The sequence below is a fragment of the Anas platyrhynchos genome, chromosome 16 (genome assembly GCF_047663525.1).
Source record: "Anas platyrhynchos isolate ZD024472 breed Pekin duck chromosome 16, IASCAAS_PekinDuck_T2T, whole genome shotgun sequence".
In the NCBI taxonomy this organism is placed as follows: Eukaryota; Metazoa; Chordata; class Aves; order Anseriformes; family Anatidae; genus Anas; species Anas platyrhynchos.
The window spans coordinates 10,384,214-10,402,553 of NC_092602.1; the positions used below are offsets into that span (position 1 = coordinate 10,384,214).

Genomic DNA, 18,340 nt, shown 5'->3' on the forward strand with positions numbered 1-18,340 from the left:
TGCATTGGATGATGTACCCAATTGCTTTAGTATAATTATTATGAAGAGAGAAAATGGTAAAGTAGCAATGAAGGAGCCAGGCAGTTTGTAACATATGTTAGAATTAGTAAGTTTGTTCACAAATCTAAGTTCCAAATCATCATACGCTTTTTAATAGAAAACTGATTTTGTAGTAATATTTTTTTCAAATAAAATGAGATGTATTAATGCACTTACTGGGAAGCCTGAATTATTTCAGTGCAACTAGAAGCTAAGCTTTGAATTGCCATGTGTTTGTCTTTGAGGAAGTTCTAATAATAATTATTTTGCATAGCCTTTTATTTTTGTTGACATTTATTTTGGTGGTTGGAATACTAAGGCAAACAGTGTTGCTATGTATAGAAAAGGAGTGTAAAGTTAACAGTGGTATGATTAGAGTTTTTCAATTTAAGTTAAGGACTGGAAAAGAGGCATATAGGTGATTATGAAACATTTTATTAGCATTGTAGGTGCTTGGTTTTTTAGCCTTTTTTTTGACAGGATACGGCAGTAACCAGAGCAGAGTGCAGAACATGTTTATCAGACATGAGTTTTCATTTCTTTCTATGGCATACGGTAGAAACACAGCAAAAATGAAGGAAATAAAATTATTTAATGGTATTTGCATTAGTGTGAAATAAATCACAGTTTGAAAGTGAAGCTATAGTGTGGGATCTTTATTTTTCTTCCACTTTTCCAATGTTACTAAGTTAAAAATAATCGAACTTTTAGAGTAACAGTGAGACATCTTTCTGGACTGTAATATGGTCTTACTTCTTTTGTGCACTGTCGACTAGAGCTTCCTTCCGCTGGAGCTAAGAGCTCAGCAGCCCGTGCATTGTGTTACATAGAGCTCTTCCTGTTGATTGTGCTCTAATGCCCTTTGTTTATTCTGGTAAGATGTTTCTTGGAGACGTACGTGTTCAGAGTTTTTCTTTTTGGAGGCTTGTTAAGTAGAAGTCATTCTGTGATGATTCAGACCCAGTAGAATAACTTGGTGTTTTATGCGTATTTTCTGTAACAATTCTTAATCATCAAAATATATTACGGGAACAAGCATTACTTACAGAATGCAAAAGAGAAATATGCAGTTAATTTTGGATTTCTCTCTCTAGTCCCATATTCTTGTGTCACATATAGAGACTTCACCTGTGCTGTGGTGCATGTCATTTTGACAAAGTCTGTTCTTTACAGCATGTCAGAGGAACTTGGCTGGATAGACTCTTTGTTTCAAACTTTGATCAAGACTAACCCTATGCAGCTACCTTCTTTCAGAGGAAGCAGCAGGCTTGTGTTCCTGAACTTGTGTTTTTGTTTAGGAACATTTGCTGCGGTTGTTAACCAGTAGGTGGTGCTGATCCTAGTTCAAATTTCATAAAACTTATTTTCTGAAAGCTGCAATTTATGCAGACTACCCGTTTGTTAGGGTGATGAATTTTCTTGATTTTTTTTTTTTTTGAACTGGCAAATCAAACTGGCACAATGCCTGTAGCAGGCAGCAATAAACTAACACAGCTTCAAAATATTTTTCTTCTGAGTAAGTTTCCTACTAGGGTTTGGCTTTCAAGGGTGGGAGCTGGAGGTTAGTTTTTATGTGCTCTTCATCACAGAAGAAATGCTGGTAATGGTTGGGACATTATTGGATGGGTGGCCTGGATTGGAAGCATAGCAGTATTGGATTGGAGAATGAGTTACTAGTGAATGTGTTATACCAAATCCATAAAATAGGCTTAAAAAATGTCTGGAGAAGTGCAAAATTCTTAATGGTGGGAGGATTGAAGCATAGAATGGGTATTCCATGTACTTTGGGATCATAAGAGAAATATGTTCTTGAAGTAATTTCTTTCATCAGACTGGAGAGAAATGATTTAAGGTGGGGAGGGAGAAGCTTCATGCACAGATTTGGGATTAAATCTGCCATCAAAATGATGGCTGACAAAAAAAAAATAAATCTGCAGATCAACTTATTAGATACTGGTGATGATATGCCTTGTTTTGTCTTTGTTACAGCATCCCAGGTCATTTTTGATACTGCTTTCTGGCTGCTGCTAACTATTTATTTATCTTTTTTCCTTTTCACTGGCTTATGTTAAATTGTATTTTGTGGGCTTTGGCAGCTTGGTAATATTGTTCATTTTCCCCCAATGGGCTTCTTAAATGCAATGGTTACGTTGTTTGCTGTTATAATACAGGATGTGCTATCTCTGAAGTAATGATAGCACAGTGGTATAAGCCAGGTGTTTCCCGGAAGCCAGGAGGTACAGGACACTGACACCACATTTATAGGGAAAATTATGGCTGTTAGAACTAGAAAACTGCACGTAAACTGATTACATTGCCAGAGAAATGTGTGATAGTTGCTTTCCCATTGTTTGTACTTGGTTTCTGTCCTAATATTTGTAAGTCTTCAGTCTTGTTACCTTTCACCAGCTAAAAGGAGTGTATCTAAAGATCAACAGGAACATAAAACACGTTGTCCTTTTCCAACACACACAAATATTAAGATGCTAGTTCTTAAAGGCTCAAGTAGCACAAAGGTCAAAAAACGATTCCATGTTTTGCTGTGTTGTCTTCTTTTGTGGCAATGAATTAAAACGGTGCAAATTTTGCAAAGATACAGACGTGTCTGGGTATAAATCCATAGTAGAATAAATATATATATTCCTCCCAGATCCAAAAGCTTACTCAGATTTGGAAAATCAATTTCCCTTCAGGATCATTTCCATCATTCCTAGTAGTTTATTTCATTATATTCAGTAGTGCTGCATACCCCAGGGTTGGACTTCTCTGCCTGTCTCAGTAATTGCCAACATTGTGTGTTTGTTTTCCTGATTAATAATTATTTCTGTGCTCTCTTGTTTGTTTCCTTCTTAAATTTCTTGACTCAAATTCACAGTTTCTCAACAACACTAAGCTTATTTTTCAATATAAACTTTCTGCTCACTTCCCCCCCCAAGTAGTTTAAGATATGCTCATGACACACAGTTATCTGCCTAATCTTATCTGCATCAGTGTGTTCATTTTCCTTCCCCTGCAGTACTTTATATTAAGTGTCCTTTTGTATTAATGTTGTTTGCAGGTGTCTACATGCTCTGGAATATCTTAAAACAAGCCTCTTAGTACTGCATCATATTTTCTTTTCTGTCTCTAGTTGCTGTTCTTTGTATCTGATTAATCTATATGATCAAATTTTGTGTTCCTTTACTTCTTTGCAGAGCATATTTTAATTTGCTTTGAACTAAGTAGGAATTATGTTTCTTTGCCAACAGAAAAGGGTTCTATTAGGTAATAAAAATAGCCTAGATCATGTGATACTTTGGTGCCTGACTTTCAAATGTAATCTATTTGAATTAAACACAAATAGAATGTTAGAATTTTCATAAGTAACTGTAGAAACCTAGCTCTAGGTCAGGGTTGTAAAGCAAGAGGATATCCAGGATATGTCAGTTTTCAGATGGTTTAAAAACAAATACTCACCCCCTATTCCCAGAAAAAAAGTAGACAGTCCTTTGTTACTGTCTGTTGGCTCACCACTGAGTGCTTTTTTCTGAGTTTACACTTGACATTTTTTGTCCAGGTGGACTGAGTAACACCTGAAAGTAGCTTTAGGTATAAATAAGCATTTGGTGGCTACTATGAAAATACCTTTTTGTTTTATCAAAATACTTTTACTCTGTAGTATATACAATAGTACAAAGTTGAACTTCTGCAACAGGAAAGGTCTTAAAAGCATAATCATGCTCTCCTGTCTGTTCTTATCTTTGCATAATTCATTTTTTGTTATTTTAAACCTGATTTAAGATTATTCTTTTTTTCCCCTTCCATACCACAGCTTCAAAACAATTATCCAGTACATTGACAACCAGTTTGAAAGATACCTTCATGATGAGAGTGGTCTAAACAGACGACACATTGTAGACAACAGGGTCCACTGCTGTTTTTACTTCATCTCTCCCTTTGGGCATGGGTAAGAAAAAGCTCTTGTATTTTAGAGTGTTAATGTTCATAAGTGTTCATTACTTGAAATGGAAACTTAACTTTTATGTTAACTGAGTTACTTCCCCCACTGTCAGTTAGCCAATGCAATTAAAATGGTCTTTGAGGATTAACACTCTCCTCTGCTTTGTCCCCTTTTTGGCATTTAATATGGTTTTGAAGCAGCCAGCATTACATTGCTTATCACCCAGAAACATAAGAGCTTACAGTACTGAATTTATCTTACAGTGGTAATATTAATTGCAATTCAGCCAACCTAATAACCAAGTGCTCTGGTTTAATTTATTCTGGACATACTATTTATGTAGATAGTTTGAAATAAATAATTTTTAATATATTACTTGATTTTTATAAATCCAAAGCAAACAAACTCCACTGCAGTTTATGTTACATGTGGTTGTTTTTTTTTTCACTTGTTGGCAGGCTGAAACCATTAGATGTAGAATTCATGAAGGCTCTTCATGGAAAAGTCAACATTGTCCCTGTGATCGCCAAGGCCGACACACTGACACTGAAGGAGAGAGAAAGGCTGAAGAGAAGAGTAGGTCTAACACTTCATCCTGGAAACACTGTGACCCATACAATGTTAAAGCCAAATATAAAGTAAATTCACACTAAAGAGGGGTGAATGATACTGGCCAAGGAACTAATCTTCAAGAAGCATGGGGTGGGAAATCTTTTCTGAAGTTGGATGCACTTTACCAGTTACACAAGATAAGAATCTGGACATTCTTGACTTTGTCTGTCTTAGCAAGCAGTGCACCCCAGTAGAGAAGGCTTTTTGTATGAAACTATTTGTAGTGAGGACTTGAATCTTTTTGAAATATTTGTAGTGCAGATGTTGTTTCAGACTAGTCCTAAATTAGTGTAGGGGACTGAATGCCCTTTAGTGATGGGAGTGTGATAAGGATGTTCTAACAGTGTATCTTCAGATTTAATTTTATCCAAAAGAAACTTGCTTTGTGTGCTCTAACTGTGCTGTATGGTTTGTACTAAAACATGGTTAAATTGGGGCATCTGGAAATTTTCTTAGTAAGTGCACCCATGATGCAAATGAGAACAGTAATACAGAGGTAGGGTAGTTGGCTGATTTACTAGCAGGATGCTATCTATAGCTTCATTACTATCAAAATGTGGGTGTTCTTATGTGCATTTTTTCTAGTAGGCTATCTGTTCACATAAGGTGGATCAGTAAAATTTATTGATCATGAGCATTTTTCAGGTTTATTGACTAAAAAGCAGAGCAATCAGTTGTAAAGTGTGACAGACTTGAAACCTACAAAGCAAAATGATACCTTATGAGTTTTTACATATTTAGTAACTTATGCCGTGGGTATAAAGATAATCAGTACTTCTAAAATGCCTTTTGCGTTTTGTATCAGATTATGCAAACTTTTTTTAATGGTAAGATTGCCTTAATCTTTTATATTATTTTTTAATGCATTTTTGTACTACCGCTTTTTGGTTCTGATGGGGGCCATGGCTAATATTTAGATTGTGATCCTCTGGCTTCCGATAGTTCTTTAGAATGGTTGTTTGATCTTTACTCCAAGTGCTTTTGTATGTATTTTTCTGGTTTGTGTTTTGTTTATTTTTATTTTTATTTTATTTTTTTGAGGAAGTACAGCTTTATTTTAACTGAGAAAATAATATAGTTAGATATCCTTACAAAAGAGCACACTAGTTGAACTGATTTCAGCTTAAATTTAGAGGGCTTTTCTTTTTGGAGAAGACCAGTGCCCCACAGTGAAAGGTGTGACTATGGTTTGTGTAGACTTGTAAGCAACCATAATTTAGCAAAGTAAGGTACTACTAACATTCCTGTTGTGTTTCTATAAAGCTTGGTGATGTAACAGAACTTGCCCAAAAAAATGAATGTATCTGCTGTCTTTGAGAGAATTCAAAGTGGGGTCAGCTGTGGCTGCATGGACCTTGAACCTTGTCTGCAGCATAGACAAACATCCACTGAAGGGACAGAGGTGTTTATATGAAAGCAACCAGCTTTATGATGAACTAGGTGGAAGGAAGGAAAAAAAACAACAGCAACAACAAAAAACGGACATTCACAGACTTAAAAAGGAGCTCTAGATCTTGCTGGAAGAAATTCTGCCCAGGCTCTTGAGCTTTTATTTCATTCTTCTACAAATGCCATGGGGAGGTAACAGGTACTATGGGCAAATTGAAAGAACTCTATAGGGACATCACTCATAGGGAAATAACAAAGCAGATGTGTGGCTGCTTATTCCGTCTTTTTTTCTTTTTTTTTTTTTTTTCTGTGGTTGTACTGAGTTGGTGAAAGATTATCATCTGATACCAATACTGTTCATGGAGCTGCTGCTACTTATAAAATTGTATTTGATCTTTCAGCAGCGTACTTCAAGCTCAGTTTTCATAGGTACTGATTTTCTGGTTCAGCATTCGGTAACAGAATGATGTTGAGAGAATTGAAGCAGGCATTTAAATGGAACATTAAAGAAATATTTGACAATGTATTTCACTGGGAATGCTGAATGTTCTGCTTTGTGCCAGTTCAAATGCCTAAAATAAGTTGATATAAAATGGCTTCTAGCTGCATTCATCTTTCACAAAAACAGTTCTTAGGTGAAATGAAGAGGAACGTAATCTTAGTAGGTTTTGTTGCTTGCTGTAATTATCTCAAGTTTTTCTTCTGTGCTCCTTTTATCTGCTGCTTGTTGGTCTCAGGGTCATGCACAGTAGAGTGCCCATGCTGTTAGACATTTGCTTCTGTGGGTTGTTAACACAGGGTTTTAGCTACAATATGTCAGTCGTGCAGGCAAATGCATTTCCTGATGTGAATGTGGAATTGGTACAGTTAGATTTGAGGGCTTTCAGTACTTGTTTATTGTGGAATATGGAGGTGAATTACAATTTACATCCTTTGATGAACAGATTAATTTAAAAGCAGCCTCTCTTGAATGTATTGCTAATCCATGTTGAGTTCATTCCAGTTTAAAGCAAAGTTACTTTTAGTTACTCAGTCTAGTCTTTAAAACTGCCTCTGCTTACACCAAGCCACACTTACGCATGGGCTAGATCTAATGAAATCAACAGCAGTTGCGCTGTAGTCTGAGGGAGCGGTTAGGAAACAGGTAAACAACAGTCTTCGTTATTTTTGTTCTGCTGGTAAAGGTCATTCAACAAACTGAGTTTATACTAAGTCAAATGTGTAATGTGGTTCCAAAGCTTTGAAAGCCTAGCTACTGTATATTGTTCTAACTCAAAGTGTCTCTGCTAACAGAATCTCTAATCAAGAATAAGAATCTAAATCCTGCTTTGCTGACGCAGCTTGAAGCCTTTTTTTTTTTTTTTTTTTTTTTTTTTTAAGATCTCTCTGCCATTTGGCCGTCAATCTAAAGTAAAATGTTTTTGTTTTGCTGCTTTGGACTAAGCAGCAAAATCAGTTCGTGGTGCTCGCAAAGGAAACCCAGCTTGGAGTAATTCCTGTTTGGTCTTTCTGGAATTCAAAGTTATTTTTTAAAACTCTCAAGTGGGAAGAAATGCAAGGGAGTTTCACAAGCTGTGCCATGCAAGGCTGCTAAGGAAACATGCTCAAAAGAATGACTTCATGAGAGGGGAACTAATATTTTGACTTTTTTTTTTAATTTCCCATGGGAAGGCTAATCTTTAAGAACACAGAATCCTCTGAGGCCAATAAAATTGAGATTTGAAGAAGCAAAATGCTGTTTCATTGTTAGGACCATAAAATACAGTTTGTTTTTATTGCATTTCTTTTTCCTTTCAGGAAAGCACTAGGTTTAACAGCTGTAATATATTATTCTAGCACCCCTTGTTGTTGGCTTTCCCGCTATTGTTTCACTTGCATTTTATCTTCAAGATCTCAGTCAGGTTAAATGTGCTTTCTTATTTTATGCAGATACTTAAAGGCATCGCACTGCAGCAGTGCCCAACCTATTCCAGATTTGTGTTTTACTATCATTTGGTGACAATTTAGTTATCTTCCATTTTGCAAAGCAATAATAACATGTATTGATTTAAATGTAACGGAGCTAACATAACTGTTAATTGCTTATTGGCAGGACTTATTCGCAATTCTCTCTTTTTTTAAAGTATTACTCTGTTTAGGAATGGGCTAATAATATATTGTATGTGCGCATGTGTGATTGTGGGGGATGTTTATATACCTGCCAAGAAAGCATTGTCATGGAAATAGCTGTGGTTCATACATGGTCAATTCTAATCTAATGGTGTGAGGGATTGTTTTGTTTTCAACAGCTGTTTAATAACCAAGGTCTACTTGGACAGTTTCATTTATACTGTAGCTGTCAGTTGCTATCACAGCAGAGGATCAAGGAACCCAACAATGCTATGTGAAGGTTCATTAAGACCTCTCATGCATTTGAAATCTAGTTTTAATTGTAATATCAAGATGGTGTGTGTTGTTTTTTTTTAACAGATGCAGCTATATATGTTGTAATGACAGTACAAGTCCTTACATAGGCTTTAAAAAATGTTTTTTATCACTATCTAAAAAAAAAAAAGTGGGAAAAAAGAAAACCCTATGCCCAAACTTCACTGCAGTAGTGAGTCCTGCATCCAGGTCATTTATGAAGACACTGAAGATAACTGGCCCTATAATGGAGCCCTGGGGTACCCCACTAGTGACTGGCCACCAACCTGATGTAACCCCATTTGCTGTAACACTTTGAGCCTGACCCACCATCCAGCTGTTCACCCATCTCATTGTGTACTTGTCTAGCTGTATGCTGGACATTTTATCTAGAAGGATACTGTGAGAAACGGTATCAAAAGCTTTGCTGAAATCCAAAAAGGGTTTAAGATCTTTATCTCTATTACAGAACAGAAATACGCTAGTTAAGGTCATATGCAAACACACATACTTTAGAAGTGTCACAAAATGTATTTATTTAGTCGGTGAGTCTGTTTTCCTTTGAGTAGACCAGCGAGTTGTTCGTGTTTAGCCATTTCTGATTCTGTAGATTGTATCACAAATGGATTAGTGTAGTGCAGAGGTAATCTCAGCAAATGCTTTGGCATTTTAAATGCCTGTTAGTAAGCTGTTTTTGAAGAGAGAACCTCTACGTTAGCAAATCTCAGCGATGTTCTTAAGATACGTTTTTTATAGTAGCAGAATAAAATCTTTAAAATCCAAGCATGTAGTGTGGGTTTCTGTGCTCATTTTATGACTGATTATTTTCCCACTTAGTATTTGTTTCTTAAGTCTCAGAACGTGTAGGTTGCTGGGTGGGTGTTTTTATAACTTGAGCTGTTCTTCTTAAGGTATTTATGGATTTGAGGTCTAAATCTGTCTGAATGAAGAAAAACAAAAAATGGTATTTTTTCTTCATAGGCAGGATGAAATTAATGGAATGTAATATAGTCAAAGAGTAAGTAATGATAATTTCTGTTAATGGATTTTTAAATCATTTTCAAACTACTTAGAGCAGAAAAACATGCTTTGAGACTTCTATACTTAACAGTCTAGTAGATCTATTGCATATATCTTTAACCTAAAAATATCTTTTCAATAAAATAAGATGTTATTATTTTCCTTCCTATTTTTTTTGTAAACTCCCTAGGTTCTGGATGAGATTTCTGAACATGGCATTAGAATTTACCAGCTCCCTGATGCAGATTCTGATGAAGATGAGGAATTTAAAGAACAAACCAGAGTTTTAAAGGCAAGTATCACTATTTCTCAATTTATTATTTTGCTGCAATAACTATGCAGGCCTACTGTGTGCTAAAAATACTTCATTCCTTTATAATATGTATTGAAAAGTTTTCTTCATGTTTGCTGTGTGAACTATAATCCTTTTTAGTCCATTTGCTTTGTCAGAGTTCCAAATGTAGTGTTACGACTTTTCTTTTTTAAATGTAAGCAACTGTTCACCAAGAACTGTGAGTTGCTGTCTGTTTTCTGACTCAAACGTTTTAACATGTAAGCAAAAGAGAATGTGCAGTTACTATACTAATTAACAACTTTCCTCTTGTTAGAATCGATAATAAGGGTTTTAATGAAGTCATTTCCTCTTCGTGTTGTGATACTTACAAAGATGCTTGAAGAACATATCTGAAATTCTCAGTCTCTAGATACTTTAATCTGAATCTGAAGTATGTTTCTGTTGGCTGTTTTCCATGCATGATGTTATGTCAGATGACACATTATGCCCAAACTGTATTTCAACAACAGTCAAGTGTTCCTAAAGCAAAGCGTCATTTCCTTTTCAAGTTCTGTTAAGACAAACTGATCCTAACAAGACTGCAGGTATTAATAATGAGAGGTTGCATTGTTCAGAATAGGATTTGTTGTTTTTTTCACATAGAAGGGTTTTAGTAAAATACATTTGTCAACACTTCCTTTCCCTGTCTCCTGTCTGTTACTTATAATACTTCTGCACTTTCCTCAAAAGAAAAAAGCAAACAACTAAACCCACAAAAAAACCCATAGCCAATCAGAACTCAACACAGTAACTTGTTTTGCTTTGTCTCAACTAGGCTAGCATTCCCTTTGCTGTTATTGGATCCAATCAACTTATTGAGGTGAAAGGGAAGAAAATCAGAGGCCGTCTGTATCCCTGGGGAGTTGTTGAAGTTGAAAATCCAGAGCACAATGATTTCCTTAAATTACGCACAATGCTGGTGTGAGTAATGGTAAAATTATCCCATCTCCTGTGGTGATGTAATTCTGTTACAATGACTAGAGAGTCATAAGAACCTATATTCTTGAATTCAGTGGTTGTCCTGGTGACAGTGTAGATTGACTTTTTTTTTTGCATACTCCTGCAGCTTGATTTACTTCTATGATCCTCTGATCTGACTTAATGCAAAATATAGAAAATATTTTCTTGTAAGATGCATGTAATAGCTTTTATATCTTATGTTAACTGCTTTTATGGCTTTACATGTACATTGAAATTTTCTTATAGTGCAGTGGGTGGGGCAGATAGGCTTTTAAAATACAAAAATGATTGATTAATTCATGAAGATGAGTATTCTAAAGGCAAAGCTCAGATTTCCTGCCAGCATGGGAAATCCTTTGTTAAATGTGATACCTTTCACCCTTTATGACTTTAGCTGATACAAATATTCTGCCAGTGTAGATAGCTTTAAGTAATTTAAGTAATTTAAGACATCTCGCTGTTGTTGCAAATTGAATTTTGTTGTGAATTTTGAGTTTTACTCTCTGCTGGGCAGGGATTGCCCTCTACTGGTCATCATTTCTAGCAAGCGTTTTCTTCTCTTTTGACAATTGAAAGTTATGCCATGTCAGCTGTTCTGTTAGCCAAGGAACTCTGACTAGTTTTCAGTTACAAATTATAGCTAACAACACTTAAGTGTCAAAAAATATTTTAGTAATTAATCTACCTTTTTAGATAACGGTCTTCACAAGGTTCTTGTGCTTCAGGCTCATGTAAAAAAATTCCTATAAAGTAATAAGTGAACAATAAAAGGACAGCACACTTTCTGTGTTTTAATAATATTGGTAGGATACCAAACTATGAATTCAAAGACCAGTGAACATGAAAGCAGTATTCTGGTTAGCTTTATGGCAGACGTGGTGTAAAATGAAAATGGAAGATAAAAGGGTGTTTCTCTTCCCTTTGACAAGAAGGACAAAATGTTCAATAGCCCTTTGCTCGTTCTAGAACGCACATGCAGGACCTGCAGGAGGTGACCCAAGATTTGCACTATGAGAACTTCCGTTCAGAGAGGCTAAAACGAACTGGCAAGTAAGTATGTGCGTCCCTCTGGGCTCTGTTACTGGTGAGTCTCTTCTTTTCCTCTGTGGTGTCTGACACACTCATCCTCCTAACTAATCCTCCCCTGTATCTCATTATTTCTCATGAGATTTCAGTCTGTGGAGTTAGTGAAACATGTGATTATTTTCTTGAAGAGTTATAACTTGCAAAGTGCCCTGCTAACAAACAGCTGGTCTTGTTTTGATATCCATTCCCTTTTCACTATGCTTTCAGATGGAATTATGCATAGAGAAGCAATGGACTTCCAAGCAAGATAGGTTTTTATTTAATGATGTCTACCTGGAAAAACAATATGCCTCCTAGAGTTTGTTTTTATATAGGACACAGTCTATCTGATTAAGTAGAATGTTGCTTCTCTAATAATTTCAAGACTGCCATGCTGGCTTTTTTCCTTATTCCTTCATACTTCATGTATAGCTACAGAGAGAAGTTGAGCCCAATTTTATGGTAGTCTTTTTTTTTTTTTTAATTGTAAAGCTTCTGTCCTTGGCAGATTTGACGCAAAAAAAAATCCACAACTACTCATGCTACATCTTTCTTGATAGCAACTATTTCTTCTCCCTGTTTTACTTGTTAAGTATTCAGCTAAGCTTTTTGATCCTAGAGGAAAGGAAATAGCTTAAGCAGTTATTTCACAGCTGCTTTTATGAATGATTTTCTAGTATTGACAGGTGGCAGAGGGAATCTTGTGACTTCTTCATTGCTATAGGATTTTTTTGCTGTTTAATCCCATTTTAAGAAACTGAAGAAGAAAATTAGAGGGTGGAAATAACAGAATGCAAAGTAAGCAAAGAACAGATAGAAGGTGGCATTTTTACAAAAGGGATGCAAATGAGTTTAACAATGTCTTCTGTTCCCTGTAAGAAGGCATGCATGCTGTTTCATTGCTATATTAACTGAAATATGAGCCTTCAATCTGTTCTTGGAGACTTTTTCTTCTGTATCTTAGACCATCAATGCATTCTTTTGTCCAACAGGCCTGTTGAAGAAGAAGTTGTAGACAAGGATAGAATCCTCCAGCAGAAAGAGGCTGAGGTAAGGCAAAGCTTCTAAAACTTCTTGTTCTCTTATATAATATGCCATGCTCCAGTTTCAGTGTTCTGCATCAACTACTGCCCAGAGAGTGTAAGATGAGAGTTGTGAAAAATAAGACCTAATCTGAACATACAGGCTGCCCATCCAAAGTTAATTGCATAGTATGGATAGTAGGTAGTGTGTGGACTCTTGGTTGTGTAGGCAGGGTATTTTTCTTTTTCAGTACATATGCTGATTTCTTCAAAGCATAATTTCTATTTTTTGTTAAGCAAAGAAGTCAATTTATATTTGTCAGTTACATGTGTTTTTTTTGAACATATGTTGGGGTAGACTGGTAAACTAATGTCATTTCTGATGTGCATGATTTAGTACAACCATGTTAGCAATAAATTTCTCCATGCATTAAGTGGCTACAGAGTAGAAAAAGGTTACCAAGTCTTAAAAATCCCGTGATACAATTAATGTGCATGTCTTTTCATTTCAATCTCAGCTTGCAGCAGAAAACTCCTAATATTTCTTTTGTATCAGTCAATTTATGGATTTGATCTTTTCAGTCCCTGATTTCTTACTCTGCTTTCAAGTTATTGCTAAGCCTTTCAACCTAATATTTTTATTCTGAAGTTCTAAAGATTCAGAGATTGTTAGTTTAGTATTTAAATTCAAGTAGTACACTGCCAAGGCTTATGACTGCTTTCATTGTGGCAACACTTTCTGCCAACTGGAAGATAGTTTTTTGTTGTTGATGTTGTTTTTTTTTTTTTTCTTTTTCCTATTTATCCTTCTTTTATCCAATTCAGCTTGGATCCAAGTCCATAAATGGAGGACTCATGATTTGAAAGGCCGATGCATACATGCAGTGATTTAGAGTAAGAAGTTATAAATAAAAATACAGGCAATTTTGTGTGTTTCTGAGATGAAACATTCAGACTCCAGTACACGCAAGCTAATGGAACATAGTTACTTCAGTCTATGTATTTCCTTTTTCCTTTGTAGCATCCACATTTAAAAATAGCTAACCCTGGTTACCTGGCATGTTGACATAATCAGCTGCTTCTGCATTTCCTTTTAGGATTTTTTTTTGGTATTTATCACCATAACTAGTAGCGAATAATATGAATTATCAGAGAATAAATAAGACAAACTTGAAATAGTGCAGTGATAAAAATGCAGCTATATTGTTGAAATGTGTTTAGGGCAGTGGAGCTTCTGCAAGTGTTCTGTACACAAATTGACTGCTTTGGATTCACTGACCTATGTGCAAAACAACAGCAGACCATCAGTTGACAGCAGAGAGTACTAGATGCTTTGGAAAGGTCAAGAGCAGGGCTTGGAAATACTTTTTTATAATCCAGTGTTTCAAAGTTTCATGTGACACACTTAAAGAGTTTAAGTGATAACTGTTTCTCCTTATTTAAACTGAATTATACTTGCCTAGCAGTTAAGTAGAAACTTAAGTATCTTTTTAGAACTATTTGTCTTAAGGTTTACACCTGAAAAAAACTGCTGTAACTGTTTCTGCTGGAAACTGTTGATACAGTAAGCACATCATCATATACTGTTCTATGCTGACCGCTCCACGTGAACGAGTATGTAGTATTTACATGCATGTATGTAATGTAGTTCTTATATGTTATGGCTAAGCAGGGGAAGTCTTGAATTTCTTGGAGGATGATCTCTGCAAGTTCCCTCTGGGAGTAATCATCTCTGAATAACTGCTGCTGAAGTTGCAGAGGATTAGGATAGAACTTGAAAAAACAAGTAGATTTTTTAAGCTCTGCGTTCTATTGTCTTGAAGAGATCAAGAGGCTTTGCTGAATCTTCTGTAGATAAGCTGGTATGAAATCCCTTCATCTCTGTATCGTCCCGATGGTTCGGACTGGGAAAAGTCTGTGGAGGAAAGAGGCACAGAGGAAATGGGTTTGCATTCCATGGCCTTTGCAGAGAAAACAAATATCCATTTCCCCTCCTGTTTTGCATTCCCATCAGTAACGGTGCTTGAAGTTCTATTTACAGTTTTTTAAGGTTTATATAACCTTGGAAGGAATGAATGCTTGGGTTAGTGCCAGGATCATCATTATCAAGGCATCACTTTTAAATGATCTTTTATTATGCCAAAGGAAGTGGTCCCCAGTTCAGCAATTTGGAATAGCTAATCTGTCATTTTGGATTTATTGCTCAGTCTGGTTGTGCTTTTTCTTCATCTGCAAGTGATGATCTGTTTTTCTGAGCTGGGAAGTGAAAATGAGACTAAAGGTATCCACATTCCTTCCTGTAAACACGCTGTAGTTCAGATTATTTTGACATTGTGGTGTAAATGGGCGCCCAAACTTAGGAAAGTTTATAGTGTTGTGCAATACTTCTACCCTGAAAATATCTTGTAATGAAAATCTTTCAAATTTTTTTGAGAAGGAATACTTCCAGAAAAATGTTACGGCTGTGATTGTATGAAAACAGCACGGAACAAGGTTTTTCTCTTTCTTCCCCTCCAGTGAGCTACTCAGAGACTTCAGGCTCCAGTGTCTTCAGAGGGGTTGGTCGACAATTGGTTGAATATGAGAGAATTAATCGCCATGTTAACATTTTCTTTGTCCTAGTTCCTAAATTGTTTTTAGCCCTTTGGCAGTTGAGATCAAGAACTCTGCCATAGGTTTAGTATGGGAGCCCTCGCGGGGGCAGCCTGCAGTGCCAGGGTCTCGCAGCAGCCCCGTGGGCAGGTGAGGGCGTGCCAAATGCTTCCATGTGTCGGTAGCTGGCTGGAATTGCAGGTATTTGCGTAAGTATTTTCATGAAAGATAAGGTGAAAACTTTCATGTGGGGAGGCAGCGTGACTGCTGATAAAGGCCTCCAGACCTGACAGAAATAGAAACAGCTCTAATGTTTAATTTGGTTTTGTCGACCGTTATTACCCAACGTAGGGGGAAGGAGGTGCACCTTATGCAGAACTCTGTGAAGTGAGTCCTGGGAGCACATCATGAGAAGATGGCCCTTAGCAGATGATTAGCAGTGGGAATCCCTTGGAGGCTGGAGTGAAGAAGATTTTTTTTTGAGTAACTGCGTTTTTTGTCCTTTTGAGTTGTTCTTTGAAAGAACAGTCCTTGCTGCCCATGTAGCATGACAGCTGTGACCATAGTGACTTCTGTTATTTGTAGTGTTAGCACATGCTATGAAAGCATACGTTTAGCTTTCTGTTAGCCGCTTTTCCAATGTGGCAACCTTATCAGGAGTATTTTTCTTGTCCTCAGTTAACAAGTTTAGTTCTACTCTTTGGTACTGAAAGTATTTTAAACCAACAGCAGCTATTGTGGGAACATCCTGGTGTATTAGAAAATTCACTGTCTGCAGCTTCATTTTTCCATCTGGTCCTATTCTCACAGCCTCTTCTGTTAGGAGCTTTTTATGTAAAAGCATGGACAGAAATAGTCATACTTGGTGTGGGGAGGAGAGGCGTGTCAGTGGGAAGTAAATAGTGTTCAGTTCTTAACATTGCTTTTCCTGTGATACCTGTGGGGTTGTCACTGAAGAGACACCTTGTTCAGACAGGAGCAGTACTTGTCTGTATTCTGGGCAAAACATTACAGATGAAATCTTGTTGGCTAAGCTGTTTATCTGTGATTTGTATTAATGGTATGGAATCCATTAGGAAGCCATGTGATTCACTTTTAACTCAGTAACTTTCACTCTCATTTTAGAAGCTGGTGTCCTTTCTGTGTTGCTACAGCAGTTGCAAGTAATAGATACCCAGTAGTTACACAATATATTACACTAAGCTTTAGTCCTGGCATAAAGAGTAAAGAAGGAAGGCACAGAAGAGCCAGATTGTGAATTTTACAGTTGAGCTGCCAGGATTCATATAGTGCAAATGATTTTCTTAAGATATTTACGTGCATTCTCTCTAAACTCAGTTATTACTTCAAACTTCAGCACGGTCAGGTTTTAGTGTGCGGTATCAAGCATTACTCATAGGTTGCCTGTTAAGCATGCTGTTACGAAACGCATAGTTGTTTGATAAGGGCTCTTGAGAAGCTCCAGTTTAAGAACAAGAAACCATTCTGGACTGTTTGCATATCAAATGCTCAACAAAAGCCAAAACACAACGCAGTGAAATACACTGGTTGTCTCTCGTAGATAGATATGCTTAAATGTCTTTTTATTTTTCTTTATTTTTGGGCCAACTTTCTCTTATTAAAAGGAAACATTAATGTCTTGCTATGAACTAACAGCCATGGGATACAACAACGTGCTTAGTTTAACAGGTTTGTGTGTGCCTGAAGGTCTTCCTACTGAATTATGCTGAAAGCTTCAGCAACCTGCCATTATTTAACTAAGGGATAGGACTAACTCTTCACCAGTAGATCTCAAAAGCTCTACGTAAAAATGTAAAAATAAAATCTTACTCAATGGTGGAGCAGAGCAGATCTAATTTTTTTGTCCTGTCTTAGATTTGAGTCTTCCAGGGTATGATTTCTTTCATGGTGTGGGCATGTTTGTGTCAATTAAGGTTAAGAACATGTGAGACTCAGTGATGTAATCAAGTCTAAAAATATGATGTTGATTATTAGCAGAATGCTGTGTTTGAGCAAATCTCCATAATACATGTGCAGCAGTATCTTTCCCTGTGATTACTGAATGGCTGCTATTTTGGGAATATTTCAGGGCTCAGTTTCAAGTGCTCTTGGGAAGGAAAGTAGGCGAGCTTCCAATAGGCTGGTTTTATTCTGATGGTAAAGCTGCAGAGGGGAAATGCAAAAGACCAGGTGTCTTACATTTGTACAGGTTCATCTATGAAACTTTATTTTCCTGAACCAGGGAATCAACGCAACCCTTTATTTCTGAGACTTTCTGCTTTTCTTCCTTCCTTCAACAGTGTCATCTTTTTGATCAGAGGCCTTCTGACTGTTTAGCAGAAAGAGGTAGACAGATATATAATAATCACTACAGACTTAACTGTACCACACTGTTCCTGTGTGAATCTCCTTCTGTCAGGGTTTATCTGTGCTGTAGTCACAGGAACCTGAATTAGCCTTTCTCTGTGCTGCTGCAGCAAGAGATGTGTCCCAGTCTGAAGCCAGCTAGTTCTAGGCAAGCTCTGCTACCTCCAGCTATGCTCCGATCCCTGCACGTCTTTTCTCTCACTCTTTCCCAAACCCGCATCTGAAGTAAGGCAAGAAAAAGTGATAGAGGCACCTTTAGCTTATTCTACCCCTGTTCCATAATGTTTCTTTGTGTTTAAAACAATCAAGACAGCTCAATGCTGCATAGATTTACTTGCACGCACACTGCAGATAATTCTGGATTGAATGTAATGAAGTAACTGGTATCTCTGTGGCTAATATGATTGCCTGGATGAAAATACAGTGTAGTTGTTTACACGGTGCTTTGTGAGTTGAAAAGTTTTTCATCTTCCTCCCCACCTCCCCCCCCCCCCAAGAAGGTTATCCTCTAAGTATATATTCCTGAAGAATAAAGCTTAATGGCAGAGTATTAAAACAATACAATTATTATTAGAATAATAAACATTTGCTATGCAA

General features: G+C 36.7%; 1 protein-coding gene across 3 annotated transcripts in view; it reads left to right on the top strand.

Annotated features, from left to right (window-relative positions):
• The window catches only part of LOC101803251 (septin-2), a 38,189-nt gene that overhangs the window by 10,483 nt on the left and 9,366 nt on the right, over positions 1-18,340 (top strand). For all 3 annotated transcript variants that reach the window (XM_027470242.3, XM_027470243.3, XM_072024646.1), the window contains exons 6-11: positions 3,851-3,985; positions 4,438-4,555; positions 9,594-9,695; positions 10,513-10,658; positions 11,664-11,747; positions 12,755-12,812. In XM_027470242.3, coding sequence (XP_027326043.1) covers positions 3,851-3,985; positions 4,438-4,555; positions 9,594-9,695; positions 10,513-10,658; positions 11,664-11,747; positions 12,755-12,812 — 643 coding nt within the window. The remainder of the gene's footprint in view (positions 1-3,850; positions 3,986-4,437; positions 4,556-9,593; positions 9,696-10,512; positions 10,659-11,663; positions 11,748-12,754; positions 12,813-18,340) is intronic.